The 15850-nt window shown below is 37.6% G+C and overlaps 1 protein-coding gene across 4 annotated transcripts in view; it reads right to left on the bottom strand.

Moving 5' to 3' along the window:
- The window catches only part of IL1RAP (interleukin 1 receptor accessory protein), a 152171-nt gene that overhangs the window by 94735 nt on the left and 41586 nt on the right, over positions 1 to 15850 (bottom strand). For 3 of the 4 annotated variants that reach the window (XM_030932257.1, XM_010385844.2, XM_030932267.1), the window contains exon 2: positions 6765 to 6829. In XM_030932257.1, coding sequence (XP_030788117.1) covers positions 6765 to 6828 — 64 coding nt within the window. In that variant the 5' untranslated portion in view covers position 6829. Of the gene's footprint in view, positions 1 to 6764; positions 6830 to 15244; positions 15332 to 15850 lie in introns of all 4 variants that reach the window. The other variant, XM_010385843.2, reaches the window with a different exon arrangement.

Here is a 15850-nt window from a genome sequence, read left to right on the forward strand (position 1 = left end):
TGAGGAGGGCAGATCACCTGATGTCAGAAGTTCAAGACCAGCCTGACCAACATGGAGAAACCCCATCTCTACAAAAAAATACAAAATTAGTCAGGCATCATGGCACATGGCTGTAATCCCAGCTACTCAGGAGGCTGAGGCAGAAGAATCGCTTGAATCCAGGAGGTGGAGGTTGAGGTGAGCCGAGATCGCACCATTGCACTTCTGCCTGGCAAGAAAAGCAAAACTCCGTCTCAGAAAATAAATAAATAAATAAATATGAAAGTATCTCAGAAGCAAAAAAAAAAAAAAAAAAAAAAAAAAAAGGGCTGATGGATAAGAGCCTTAAACTACTATTTCAGACCCTACAAACACTGTAGAAAAGTGATATTTATTTCCCAGTACTGTACAGCTATCCCAAGCATTTTGGTTCCTATGGTAGAAGGAGAAACGAATGTCATAAAAAAACAACAGAATATGGTCTAGGTTGTTGAGGAAGTGATGATTTTATTTATTTTCTCTCATCGTCTTAGTTGTCTTGCATTTTCATTGTTCTTACTGTCTCTAAAACACAGAAAGGCAAAGCCAGGCAATTTTGTACATCAGCTTTTATATGTTTGGATAGCAGGTACTTGAAGGTGACTGAAGTTCCCAAATTATTTGTTAAATGTATCCATTTTCTCACTTTTCCTCAAAAATAAATGAGAGATGGCAGCACTCAGTGGATTTAAAACTAGAGCAATCATTGTGTTGTTATCCTGGGTGGGTATATATTTTATTTTCTAAAAAGTTAATCAGTTAAACAGAAAAGAAAATTTTTAAATGGTCAAAGAAAAATGGGTAGAAACTGGTCTTGGCAGTGAGTCACTACTAAGGTGGCTACCTGGTCCCTAAAAATATGGTAGAAATGAATATTCAGGGTTGGGGAAGCGAGGGAAAGGACAGCAAAACAAAGGTAATTCAAAAGGGTAGAATAAATTCCTGTAAAACAAACATTTTTACCTACAATGATATGCAGGAGCACCTGCAAAAATACTAGTTTCCCTTAACTAACACAGCCATACAAAGAAGAACCAGGCCATTTTTCTAAACTTAGAATGATCACTGTGATACAAGAAGCTGTGTATTTGCAAAGTCAGTATCAGGCCAATTATGTGGTGCTTAAATCTCTTTTCAATCAGGCTACAGTAAATCCACCCTTGGGAAATATAAGAAACGAAAACGTAAGTGTGTTCCAAACTATAAACACAGCTTAAAAAAAAGTGAAGAGATCTGCCTCTGAGAGGCATCATTTAAACTACAACAGGGTGAAATGCTGTAATTCCAATGACCTTTAGGACCAAGAATAAAATGAAACAGTATTCTTCATACATTTTCCAAATGTTTGGACTAAATTACATAGAAATGAAGAGTGTTCAGGATGACTAGCCATGGGCAACTGGGACAGGAAGCAATGTCACAAGTATATCTGAGTATGGAGTTTTTACAGCAAGGATATTCAAATAAAATGAGGCCAGTGGGGCTGACAGCAAACTGAATTCTTACCACAAGTTGAAAGAACCATCACATAGAATTAATAATATTGTACGTCTTTGCAAAAATAAGACAGAATTTTAAAAATAAAGGAAAAGAAACCTAGCTAACTATAATCAAAATACATTAAATGTGGACATTTTCTTTACCTAAAGTAATTCCCATCCTGCATAATTTGTTCCCAATCTACCTTTCCAGATTGACTTCTAAATGCCTTCACACTGTCTTCTGAGTTGCCCTGAACTATTTCATTCCCAAATAAGAGACGCATTTCTTCCTAGGCAGGAGAAATGATTAAGTCTTCCCCAATATCTCCTGACAGGATTGGTAACTTCCTCTGCTCTCACAGAATTCTATTTGGTAATTATTTTCTCTTCCTTCTCTCAAACTTTACTGTAGTACTTTTAAAATAAGAAACTCTTCTTTCTAACCCTGGATTCGATGATATAAAATGTCAAACACATGATCTTTTGAATGAAGAGAAATCACTGTTAACACTGTTATTAGAAAGAATTCAAGTAGCTAATAGGAGGAGTATACCGTGTGTGTCCATGACACATAATGTTCCTTCATAAAAAGCAAGAAACTGGAATTGATTGGGATCAGCTGCTATTGTTTGTTAATTGCTTGGTTGGTTGGCTTGGTTTATAAATAAGGATGCAGTGATAAAAAGTGATGAAATGACCTCTTTACTGTCATCAAACAAGTCACAGAGTAAAACAGAACTTAAATCTTAAATCTCTCAATTAGTCCTTTTTACTATTTATGTATTTTGCATTGTGTAACTCACTCCCAATAATTGGATAGATGATTTCCATTCTCTACAAATTTTGTAAAAATATAATGGAAAAGAAATCAGAGGATCTTACTTCTAGTAGCAGAGCACAGTCCTAAAGAAAGGCAATATAGTATGGAAAAAAAAAAAAAGAGCACTGTTTCTGGAGTCAAGGCAGCCTAGCTCTATCAGGCATGCCATCATGAATACTTGAGCTACCTCCCTGGCTCTTCATTCCTCAAACTATCAAACATGTAGAAGAGTCTCTAGCTCCTACCCCTACACCACGGTTCCTGTGAAGTTAATGGTAACATATGTGAAATCTAGCCCTGCACCTGGCACACAGTCAACTGTTGACTTTGAAATAAAATCTTTTTCAAAGATCTGTGTGTGTGCCTACATTTTGGGGTGGCAGTGCACTCTCTTTTTCATGTGATTTGTGCAGAAAATAATTTTGATATGGTAATATTTTAAAAATTCACTATATTCTATATGGTGCTATTTTTATTATCTCCTCAACTTGGGATCACAGGTTCCAAAATTTATTTCTACTCCAAAGACAGCTTTTAACAATTCAGCTTCCTGACACACTGCCAATGAGGCACAGCAAGAGACATGTATTGAGCTGAAGTTTCCATTTCGAAGTCTTACAAACATAACTTCTTTGAGTTTATTAGTGAAAATATTTAATACTATAATAAGCAAAAAAAGGAATATTGAGTTTGAATTTTGGATTACAATCATTTTCCTCCTGAAGAAAATGTTTCGGTGGTGTGAGGGGGCAGGATAAGGGTGTAAGGATATGCCTTACCTACAAAGCATGGAAACCTACAACAGAGCAGTTCTTCAACAGTTTGCAAAATGATTACCTGTGATCCCTTAGATCTTAATCTTTTTTCTAAGTCATTTATATTCTAATAGACCCCAACTGGAGCATATTTAGTAAAAATAATACGGATGTCAGGAATCCAGAAACTCGTTGAAGTCACAAGCATGCTAAGTATAGCTGTGTGACTTCCAAGTAATTTGATCCTAACTTGTCTTATTCAACAAAGGTAGTTACAACAGCTCTGACTACCCCATGGTTTGGGTGTGAGAATGACATTGAATATGTACAATGCAAACTGCTTTTTTAAGCAAAGGAAGCTTTATTATTATTAATAAAACTAGCACATTATAATTATAGAATCGCTATTATAATTATCTAAGCTTTAATTCCTTAAAGGGAAATAAAGCTTTCTTAAAAAATCATTTGCTTTTATCATCACCTAAGATGAAAATGTTGCTTCCCCATTCCTGAGGGGATAAGGAGATCACAGCACTGCTACCAGAAAAATCATGACTGGAAGTCAGAATCATCTGACTTTAAGGTCAGTTCACTGCACGTGAAAACACATTGCATGGTGCTAAGTTCTTATGCTGTTAAGGTTTCTTTTTTATATTTGAGGATTCTCTTAAAAGGCCCACATGGAAGGACTTAGAACAAAATAAATGTCTTACTAATATGATATGCACGTAGATTGCTTTAGGGTTTTCAGAACATTTCTGCTTTGTTTCTCACATCAACCTGTGTTTCCATTGAGATGGGAACCTGAGCACAGGGAGAGCCTCATGAAAGACCAACAGATCTGTCAGCATCCACAGATGCCTTGTAAAAGGCAATACTTTCATGTGCAGAGAGGTTGGTTGATCCCTCAAGAGGCGTAATGATTTCTTTCTTCCCCCACTAGCCCAGAGCCAGTTGCTCTTTTCGTTTTTGTCAACAACATGTCCTTTTTGTTCCTCTCCCTCCAACTAGGAAGTGGCATCACTGTCAGACACAATACACCTCTTCATAAGGAAGGCAAATGAGTATGTGCCAGATGGGCTGAGGGGATTACAACATGTTTCCTGCTCCCATGGTGACGTAATGTGGCTGGTATGAGAACTTATCTTATTCAAGAAGTTAGCTTCCCCTAGCAGAATTATGAGTCACAGTTCCTGGGTAGAAAGCTCTCTTACCAACAGCACTTGAGGTGGGGGCTGGGGACTCCTTGGGTGGATTACAGTAAAGGTCATTCAGAAAAGTATGGCCAGGACTGCTGGGAAGGTACCAGCACTCACTAGCTTCCGGAACCTCCTTCAGCAATGGTAACAAAGTCACCTCTCCCTCTTCCTTCAAGGTGAGGGAGGACATAAAACTACATGGTGAATTACTGGCATGAACCCAAACAGGCTCCATTATAAAACTGGATAGTTTGGGGGCAGGGGAAGGGATGTATAGGGACATGTATTCAACCATTTGACACCTATGTATTGAGCATGTGCTATGTGTCCATGTGTCAATGATTATTCTGAGTGTTTGGATAACAAACAAAGTTCCTGAACAAGTTCCTGCCCTCAGGCAGCTTAAAATCCAAGACAGAGGGAGGGAAGGAGGAAGGAAAAGAGATGGGGAGAAAGGAAAGAAGGGAAGTAGAAAAGGAGGAAGGACAGGGAGCTGAGGGAGAAAAAGAGGAAGGAAAAGGAGGAGGAAATGAGAGGAAGAGGAAGAGGGAGGAGGAGGAGAGAAAAGAAAGGAGGTTAATATAATATCAGGGAATGTGAGTGTTATGAGGAAAACTAAAACAGGATAGAGGGAGAGAGAGTGACTGGTGGGGATTTTTAGTTAAGATAGGCAAGGAAGCTTCTGTGAGTAGATAGCATTCAAACACAGACTAAATCAAATAAGAACAAACCAAAATCAAGAATTATATTTAACATATTTGAAAATCAGGACATCAAGAAACTCACCTATCAAATGGGACACCTAACCAAGAAGGACGGATGCTGGACTAAACAGCCAGGGAGCTGTCTCCTAGTATATCCCCGCTGAGTAACAGCCCTGGTTATCTCCAGCCATTCCTCTGTGAAGCCCCAAAGGGCCAACAAGGTTAGAAGTTACCTCTAGTTTCAGCACTGAGCTGCACTCTGTCCTACTTATACCACTCCTTTAGTGCTATTTTTGGTTTCTAATACAATGTTTTATGTGGCATGGAAAAACTGAAACGCACCCAGAAAAGATGATCAGGATAGTAGGAGGGCTTAAATCCATGTCATATGAAAAACAGTTGAAGGCATATATTGCAGAACACTGAGGTCTGGTTATGCGGTAGCTAACTTAACATTTCGGAAACGCTCTCACAAAGAAAAGGAATTAAAGCAATGATATGGAAAGTATGGTTTATGGTGTTCAGGGGAATTTTACATGAAAAGCTTTATAAAATGAGGACCTCCAGGTTCCCTTCATTGCAATTAGAGAACTACTGCAGTAGGTTTTGGATTGTTTTGTTTCTTTCTTTCTTTCATTTTTTTGTTTCAGTCCTGCAGTTGAACCAAGTAAATATTTGGAAAGAGACAAATTTCAGTTTTAGATACTAAAAGAGACAAATTTCAGTTTTATGTACTAAAAACTTGCTAAGAATTTGACTAGTCCCAAAACATAGGCTGAAATTTAAATATTAATAATCAGAGGTAGAGAGTGATTTGGGCATAATTCTGGGAAGAAGAGGAGATCTGAAAAGATGGATTTCAAATAGCAAGTTTCTTCCATCTCTAATTTCATGTGATCCAGGCCCATGATGACTGAGTTTGGTTTTCAAACTCTACAAAGGTCTTAGCTGGTTCCTCTTATGAAGCAACATTCAGGGAAAGAATGAGTCTAAAGACAGATCCGGCCGGGCGCGGTGGCTCAAGCCTGTAATCCCAGCACTTTGGGAGGCCGAGACGGGCGGATCACAAGGTCAGGAGATCGAGACCATCCTGGCTAACATGGTGAAACCCCGTCTCTACTAAAAATACAAAAAACTAGCCGGGCGAGGTGGCGGGCGCCTGTAGTCCCAGCTACTCGGGAGGCTGAGGCAGGAGAATGGCGTAAACCCGGGAGGCGGAGCTTGCAGTGAGCTGAGATCCAGCCACTGCACTCTAGCCTGGGCGACAGAGCAAGACTCCATCTCAAAAAATAAAAAAATTAAAAAAAAAAAATAAAGACAGATCCTTTTTTTTTCTTCCTATATAAAAACAATATAACTAAAACTCATTATTTTATTTAACATCTCAATGGATTATTACCACTGATACCTTCTCCACCTCTGGCTCAAATTTGAAAAACAGATTGTGCTATTATCACTTCCATTTTTCCCCAATAGGACCTGAGGTAAGGGAAAAAAAACAAAACAATATTCTAGTTGGCTGAGTGTGAAGGTAATGAAAAATTCCTGTGTTTAAACACAGTGGCCCACTGCCCCCCGTGTACTCTATCCCATGAAGACTAGAGACAGCAATGGTTCTTTCCATCACTGAAATTCTATTATTCTTCTGCTTTATGATTATTTGCTACTGTAGAAGACAATGGATATGAATATCATTATGTTTATTTAAATTCATTCTCAGGAAGAGTGGACTCATTACCCTATGCATTACTTACATTTTAATACATTGTCAAAAGCCATTCACTTACCTGAGGCATCACTTTGCAGGATTCCATAAAAGTAGAGACTCACTACACACCACAGAAGTGTCATCCTGTAAACATAAATACAAAGATAAGGGAAATCACTTATTACTTTCAAGTGCTTAAATAATAATAACTAGCATGCATGCATGCTGATTATAGACTAGGGACTATTCTAAGAATTTACAATATTAACAAATTTCATTGTCAGAACCAACCAATAAGACAGGTTTTATTTTGTTTTTGCTTTTTGTTGTTTGTTTTTCAATTCCCATATTGTATGCAGATAAAGAAATTTAACAGACAAGTTTAAATAACATAACCAAGATCCTTTGGCTAGAGACAAGTTTAAATAACATAAACATGATCCTTTTGCTAGAAAGTGGTAGAGCTATGATCAAACTCCAGCTGTCTGGTTCCACAACTCTCTCTTTTTCACTGAACTATAACTGCCTACTTAAAAAATATTCATCTGGAATTTTTGACCAGGACTCACATTTCTAGCAGATAAATTCAACCGTCTTACCCCTCTTTGCATTCCCTTTCTAGTTGGAATACTTTACAATCCAGGCACTTTTCCCTTTTAGTGACACGTAGACACATAGAAAGTCTAGAAATCCTGGATTCAGACTTTGTCTGCAATCTACCACACTCTGAATTTATATTAAGGAAAATATATAAATCTAATTCTCTGCTGTTCATGTTCCCCTCTTCTCACTGGAAGACAGAAATGATGGGGGAGGAGTCTACTTTCTATGATCTTTAGCCTTCCTATTGATAAGCAGCTGAAACAGCCAACTAGCGTGAACCACACCCTTACATTTGGTTGTGTGATATTTAATGCCAAAGACCTGAAGATTTGACAGCTCGGTGAAGTATTTCTTTTCCTACTACCCAAGACATATCTGGTCACTGGTAAAACCTCTGTGAGTTACAAATACTGAAACCTGAAGATGATGCAGAAATTCCACGCTCAAGAAATCTGCTTTTTGTGTCGAAGGTAACAGCCATATAAGAATGCTTGCAGAGGTCTTAGTAACTTGTCCAGATCATACTGCTAGTAAGTGACAAAGATGGGATTTATATCCACATCAGACTAACTACAAAGATTATTATCACAAATAGCCTATGCCACAAGTTTCACAACCACAAGTACGCAGCAGCTTGAACAGATCAAAGAGGTATTTGACAAATAAGATGACCACATAACATCATTTAAAATGGGCCAATTTTAAGAACATTAAACTATAACAAAAGGTATAAACTACACAAGGAACCCAAGAGGTGTGGCCACCCTAAAGGACGATGCAAGCTTCCAACTCCCATCACCTCTATGGACCACACTTCTCCAAAAATCTCTGGTGCATGCTTCCTTTTTTAGCCTGGTTGTACACAAATCACAGGAGAGCTCGTCATATCACAAGCTATTGTTTCATCTGATACATTAAATGATGTTTTCTTCCCAGCACCTCCTCCTTCCAACTCTTGTATTATGACCTTGGGGAAATCTTTTTCTCTCCATCAGTCTTTCATTTATTCATTAAAACATGTATTGAGCATTTTCTCCTTCTTTTCCAAATTTTTTAGTTTTTTGTGTGTGTGGTTACATAGTAGGTATATGTATGTGTGTTTGTGTGTGTGTGTGTGTGCCTGTGCACGTGTATGCGTACATATATACATATATATATACACATATACATACACACACACATATATATATATATGGACCAGATATGTTTTGATACAGGTAAGCAAGGTGAAATAAGCACATCATGGAAAATCGAATATCCATCCCCTCAAGGATTTATCCTTTGAGTTTCCAAGTTGTTATGATATAGCTACGAAGCCTCTGGTGAGAAAAATGTAGGATCTTCTCTAAAGGCACTTTTCCAAAATAAAGATGAACCCCAAGCAAGCCACTTTAGTATCATCAACTATGTATAGAACACACATCCCGAGACCCTCACGAGATAAAAAGACTTGCCAGACAGAAATTCTCTCATAGGCAGGGTCTAACAGAAACTTAAAATGTACAAAAAAAAAAAAAAATCCTGCAATACGAAGTAAAAAGTGATAAAAATAGAGAGGAACAGATAAGTGTTATTGAAGATTAGCAAAGGAAAGAGGTCACTCCAGCCAAGACAATAAAAGAAGACGAAACACAAGAGGTGACATTTGAACTGGTTTGGATACTTAGACTTGAGGCAGAAGGAACGTGTGAGAAAAAGAAACTTTTAGTGGAGAATAATGCTCAAAGGTAGTGAAGGCATAGAACACATATAGAAAATAGTATAAAAAGAACTGAGTTTCGCTCAAGCACAAGGTATTAGAAAAAGAACTACAGAAGATTTTGTTGGAAAGCAGACAGTGGTAGGATCACAATATGGCAGAGCCTTAAATAACAGGCTAAGGGCTTGGGATTTAACTTAAACAGCACATAGGGAGTCACTGAAGTTTTCTGAGTAGAGGAGCAATATGACCATCAAATTGTACTTTATAGAACACTGCCAGGCACGTACTGGATAGATTGCTGCTAAATTCTGTCTTGAAATCATTTTGGCTCCCGAATCTGTTATCACAATAATTGCTATCTTCCTAGCTTTGTGACTTCTACAAACTTGATCAGCATGCAACCTATATCCTCATCCAAGTCATTAATAAATGTAATTAATAATTCTGCATTAAACTTGCCAGCAAAGAGCAACGAGAGATTTCATTGCATTCAGGGAACCGTAATTTCAGCCCCACTTCTCAGCTATGCTAAAGCAATACGCCCTCCCAAATTGCTGTTGGCTATTTAAAAACCCCCACGTACCTCTAGATTCTCCCAGTTTGCCTGTTTATAAGCTGCTGAATTCCTAAGGCAACATTTAGAAGACATTCTAATTAGTGTGATTGAGGGCCTTAATTGATATTCCCAAGAGTAACTGGATTATGCTGAAGGCAGCAAAGAGTCAGGTCACCAAGGCAAAGCTAATCTACAGATCACCTGTCTGCAAGCACACATTCAGGGCCAGTCCTGCCCTGTGATGAATTAGCATAAAGCAGACTGAAAAGGAGATGTGACTGAGAAGGCTGGTTTTGACAGATTGAAGGTATCAGTGTTATTGGGAGGCACTTGGCTGATCTGAAACCTCTCAGAGAATGCTGGGCCATTTAGCACTGTCTAGTATTCAGCCTTAGAATTGTATTGTAAAGAGTAATACACTTTTGGTTCTTGCGTCTTAGAGTGAGAGGGTGCTGGGTCAGAGATGGAGAAACCATCAGAAAGCAAAGGGACATGGGTAATAAACATAGTTTCTCGGTGTCTAAATTAGAGCTTAGCTTTAGATTATTGCGATGGGGCCTAACAGACCCTGCTGTTGCTTCAGATGATTCTAACCCACAATGGAAATGCCTTTCCTGCATTATCCATTTTATTTGCTGCATGATAGTCTTCATACTCCCTCCCTTACGTGTTGGTACATCTCTCATATTTAATCCCATTTTTCCCAGTATGTCAACTTTAAGGCCTATATCATTTAGCAAGAAGATTTAAAATGTACTTAGTTCTCTGTAATCGACAACAATGTTAAAGATGTGTCTTAACATGTACTCAGCACCTTAACATCTATTTCTGCATGTGAAACTTTGTATTGTCTGCATTCTCTAGACCTGGTCATCATTAGCATCCCCTTATCACCCCAATCTGACCACTAGATTCTCTCATCTAGCCAGCGGTGACAGGCTGAAACTAGGTTTGCTGCCCCAAAGGTGGGATTTGCCCTGAAACACCATTTGTTCTGCCTGCCTTCCGCACAGCAGCATTTCACCAGGTCACACGATTGGATTTGTCCCTCAGTTTCCTGATCCCATATCTAGCTCTATACTCAGAAAACACCCACTCAGGCCTTCAACCTGGTGCTCGTCGGCACCTTCTTCCAGGAGCCTACCTTGTGTCCCTGTAAAGGCTTGCAGTCAACTAGATAAACCTCCTGTAACCATGAAACTCCTAAACCTGCTTCATTCCTGCCATGGTTGACTGACACCCTTTTCTATGACCTGCCCACTGAAAACTATGAACATTCGCCGTTTTGAAAACTTGGACATTCACACCAAGGAAAACACCCCAGAAGGCCATCCCCATGAAAGATCAACCCTGTAGTCAAATCACTTCCTTGAGTCCCGATCCTGCCCTACTCCCATTCAGATCTTTCCTTTTATTTTCTCTAAGTTATTGCAAAAAGTCTGAGTAGGTCTTGCATTCTGTGCTTACCTAAGATATAATAAACAAGCCTTTGAAGAAAACAGGAAAAGCTATTAATTATTCCATTCTACAGAAAAGGGATAGCATTTATTAAGACATAAGAGTTATTTTCATAATCTTTTGTAGAGTTTATTGGGATTTTTTTTTGAAAATAGGATCCTTGTGCAGATCATTTCAAATACAATATTTATCAGTAAGTGAAAGTTTTGGCAAAGTGACATGAAAGCCTCTGATTTGGGGTAAAATGAAGTAAATATTCTTCATCCTGTCTTTCCCAATGAATGCAGTTATAAAACATGAGCATATTACATGGAACAACTGTTTGAGGATTCTAAAAGTAAAAAATAATGCATTCTTTTCAATAGGACATTCACCAAGATACACCATATCATGTATCATAAATCAAATTTTAACAAACTTAAAAGAATTCAAGGTATGTTCTCTCCCCATAGAATTAAACTAGAAATCAATAACAGAAAAATAATAGGAAAATCTCCAAACATTTCACAATTAAAATATATGTGTTAAAATAAAGTATATATGGGTCAAAAAGAAAGTTGTAAGGGAAATTAGAAAATACTTCTAACTTGACAAAAATAAAAATAAAACATACTCAGTGTGTGGGATGCAGCTAATGTAGTGATTAGAGGGTAAGTTGTAGCATTAAAGGCTTATCTTAGAAAAGAAGAAAGATGGTAAGCTCATAATCTAATCTTCCACTTGAAGAAACTAGAGAAAGAAGAATAAATGAAACAAGCATAATAAAGCCAATTTTATAGAGTAGAATTCAAATAATTTTAAAAGAGGAAATATATACATATAGAAAAATAAAGAAACCAGAAGTTAGTTATTTGAAAAGAACAATAAAACATAAACCTCAAGCCAGGTGATACATTAAGTAAGGAAAAAAGGTACTATCACTAAAAGTAGAAATCAATGACGGGACATGACTAGTGATCACGGGGACATTAAAACGGTCATACGGCTATATTACAAACACTAGGTTCATACATTCCACAACTTAGATAAAATGGACTAATATCTCAAAAACTACAAACTTCTATAGCTCAGCTAAGATGAAACAGATGACTTGAATAGTCCAGTAACTATTAAAGGAATAGAAATATATTCATCTCCAGAGTCACCAGAAAGGAACACAATATTGCTGACACCATCATTTTAGCCTTATGAAACCCTAAGCAGAGAACCAGCAAAGCCACATTGTTCTTGGCCTTCTGACCCACAAAAACTGTGCAACAATAGATGGGTGTTTTTTAAGCAACTAAGTTGTTGGTAATTTGTTAAAATGGTACTAGAAAATAACAGAAGAGACATACCATATTCATGAACTGAGAAACTCAACATAGAGAAGTCAATTTTCTCCAAGATGGCCTACAGATTTAGTAATTCCAATCAAAATCCCAGAAAGATTTTTTTCTAGTTACAGAGAAACTGATTCTGATATTTATATGAAAATAGAAAGCCCTAAGACATTGAGAAAAGTTTTGAAAAAGAAGACTAAAGTTGGAGGAGTCATACAAGAAACAACTCAATTTTAAAATGTTGAAGTCATAAAGAAACACTTTACCAAAACGGATATGTAAAAGTCAAGTAAACACATGAAGAGTCATTCAAAGTCATTAGCCATCAGGGAAATGCAAATTAAAACCACAGGGAGATACTACAATACACCTTTCCGAATGACTAAAATTAGAAAATAAATCCTGAAAATACCAAGTGATGAACAGGATGCAAAGCAATTGGAACTCTCATACTGGTGGAATATGAAATGTCCATACACCCTCTCTGGAAAACAGCTTAACAGTTTCTTAACAAAGTTAAACATAAACTTGCCATACCACCCAGTAATCTCACTCTTAGATACTTGTCCAAGGGAAATGAAAACTTACTTTCATACAAAAAGCTATACCTGCATGTCTGTAGAAGCCCTATTATTAATTGCCTAAAGCTGGAAACAATTCAATTGTCATTCTACAGTGAATGGATCAACAAATTCTGTGGCATCCAAAGAAATAGTATAATACTCAGCAATACTAAGCAGTGAGCATTATATATGTTGATATAATAACTTGGATGAATCTCAAAGGCATTGTGCTGAATTAAATAAACCAACATTAATAGGATGCCTATTGTATGATTTCATTTAAATAACACTCTCAAAAAGACAGAACTGGAGTGACCGAGAACAGATCAAGGGGTTAGGGATAATGGGAGAGAGTATGACCCCAAAAGGAGGGCACATGAGAGTTGTTTGGGGAAACAGAACAGTTTTGTATCCCGTTTGTCACAGTGGTTACTTGACTGGATACACGAGTTAATATTCACAGAGCTGTACTCCCAAAAAAGTTAACGTTACAGTGCATTAATTAGAAATACATTTTAGGCCGGGCGCGGTGGCTCAAGCCTGTAATCCCAGCACTTTGGGAGGCCGAGACGGGTGGATCACGAGGTCAGGAGATCGAGACCATCCTGGCTAACACGGTGAAACCCCGTCTCTACTAAAAAATACAAAAAACTAGCCAGACAAGGTGGTGGGCGTCTGTAGTCCCAGCTACTCGGGAGGCTGAGGCAGGAGAATGGCGTGAACCCGGGAGGTGGAGTCTGCAGTGAGCTGAGATCCAGCCACTGCACTCCAGTTTGGGCGACAGAGTGAGACTCCGTCTCAAAAAAAAAAAAAGAATTACATTTTAAGTGGTATGATTTTTCTTTTAAAAACTCAACAACTGATTTATGAAGGCTTTTCGACAGTTTAAAGAAAGGTGTTTTAACCTAAATATGGTTTCTATTTTCAACATTTACTTTGAAAATAACACAGTCTTGTCATTAAGCACTGAATATTCCAGAAATGCCTAGCAGTGGAGGCACATGGAGAGATCAATGAAATGCCCCAACTTTCAGCTTACCAAGCCAGTACTGCTAACCTTTACTGATACAACAGCAGAGTCAAAGTTCATCAGAAACCATTAGCACACTCCTCTTAGATATTGCCTTCTCCCTTTCTAGGAAACAGCTTCAAAGTGCTCAGCACTCTGAGAGGACATATATACATAATACACCACCTGCCATCTTTAGAACCTTGGAATAGAATGTGAGCAGATTGATTCCCTTTTGTGCTTTAATATTTCGAATAGCAACATGCTCCGTGGAGTGAGGGAAGAAATATCATCATGAAGTCCTGTCCCTCACAAGGGAGAACTAGAACTGGGTTTTCAGTGAGAGGAAGGTGAAAGAGCAATTTAAAAAGAGCACTGAACTTGAAGTTCCTAGTTTGTTCGACTGTGTGATATTGGAGAGCCTGAGAGAAGAGGTGAGGAATATTCACATTGACCTTTTAGGAAGATTTGTAACTAGCTCACTGTCTTGATGGTTAATTCAAGATTGATGTGCTAGGGGTTCATGGATCCTTCTAAACAAGGTAAGGAATTGTTCCATTATACCCTCTCTCCAGAGGACAATTTGATGATTAAGTAACTCTCTACTTAGGGACACTGAGGCTGGGGAATGACAGAAACTAATATAACTACCTCACCATTTGTTGAGAGGAAAGTCTTAATAATTGCTGTAAAGTGCTTAGCACCGTCCAGGAACATAAACTGCTCTCAGCAAATGCTGTTTATCATCAACTATTATTAAGTGAGATAATAGATGTGAAATAATTGAGGAACTATGGAATAGTAGACAATGTGAGCTACCATTAATATTATTTACAAAAAAAGAGCCCAAATTACGTGGTTCAAGTTGACCATTGAGTATTGGACAAAACTTGCCATGCCCTATACTTTGTGTGCACTAGATCCAAGTTTAGTGCTGTATTTTCAAAATATTTCAAAGAAGGTAGTTTTAGTTGTCAAGTCTGGCCTTGACAAATTACAGAAAAGCCAAGATTATTGTGATAGGCTCTATGATGAAATTGGAAATTGGAAAAATCATGGCTCAGGAAGTTTCCCTTCTCTAGGCCCCATATCCTCATTTTTAAAATAGCAGTAAAAATCCCTGTCCTGACTATCTCATAGGGCAGATAGAGAGGATCAAAGGATGTGACATGTGAAAACATATATATATAATGCTACATATTATAACAGTTGGTGTTTATTATGAAATAAGCTAAAGTTTTTGCTTGGTTTTGTTTAAATTTGGAAGAAACAGAAGGGGTAGAGAACTTAAAGTTGATAAGGAAATATTTTATAAATTGCTTAATTTAAATCGGAAAATGAATTACCTTTGAGACATTAAAGGGAGGGGCAAGAGTGAGGCTTCTAGGGCCAGCTAATGTTCTAGTTCTTAGGTGATGACTACATGACGATGCCTATGTAAACAAAATGAAAAAGTTGAATACAATATTTATGTACTGTCAATATGTCGTGCTTCTGTAAAAAATGTGGACAAACTTTTTCATTGGTTAAAGCGTATTTAAGAAAACAGGAAGAGGTTAAAGAAAGATACAGAACTAACAGAAGAGAGAGAGAGAGAGAGAGAGATAGATAGATGATAGATAGATAGATAGATAGATAGATAGATAGATAGATAGATGATAGATAGATAGATAGATAGATAGATAGATAGATAGATAGATAGATAGAGCTCTATCTATATATAATTTTAAACCAAGAAAGCAGATTAAATCCAACACAAATGTGACAGGGAACTTCAAGGCTGAAAGGAGGAGTAATTTATGATGAGACCCTCGGACACTACTTTTAATTCACTCAGCAAATATGTATCAATCTCTGGACAGTCTGGAGGAGGAAGGAGAGAAACTGTACCCTTCCTCAGGAAGCTTGCAATTTGGAGGTATTCAAACCACATACTTTTAATAATAACAATG

The sequence above is a fragment of the Rhinopithecus roxellana genome, chromosome 1, assembly GCF_007565055.1.
Source record: "Rhinopithecus roxellana isolate Shanxi Qingling chromosome 1, ASM756505v1, whole genome shotgun sequence".
In the NCBI taxonomy this organism is placed as follows: domain Eukaryota; kingdom Metazoa; phylum Chordata; class Mammalia; order Primates; family Cercopithecidae; genus Rhinopithecus; species Rhinopithecus roxellana.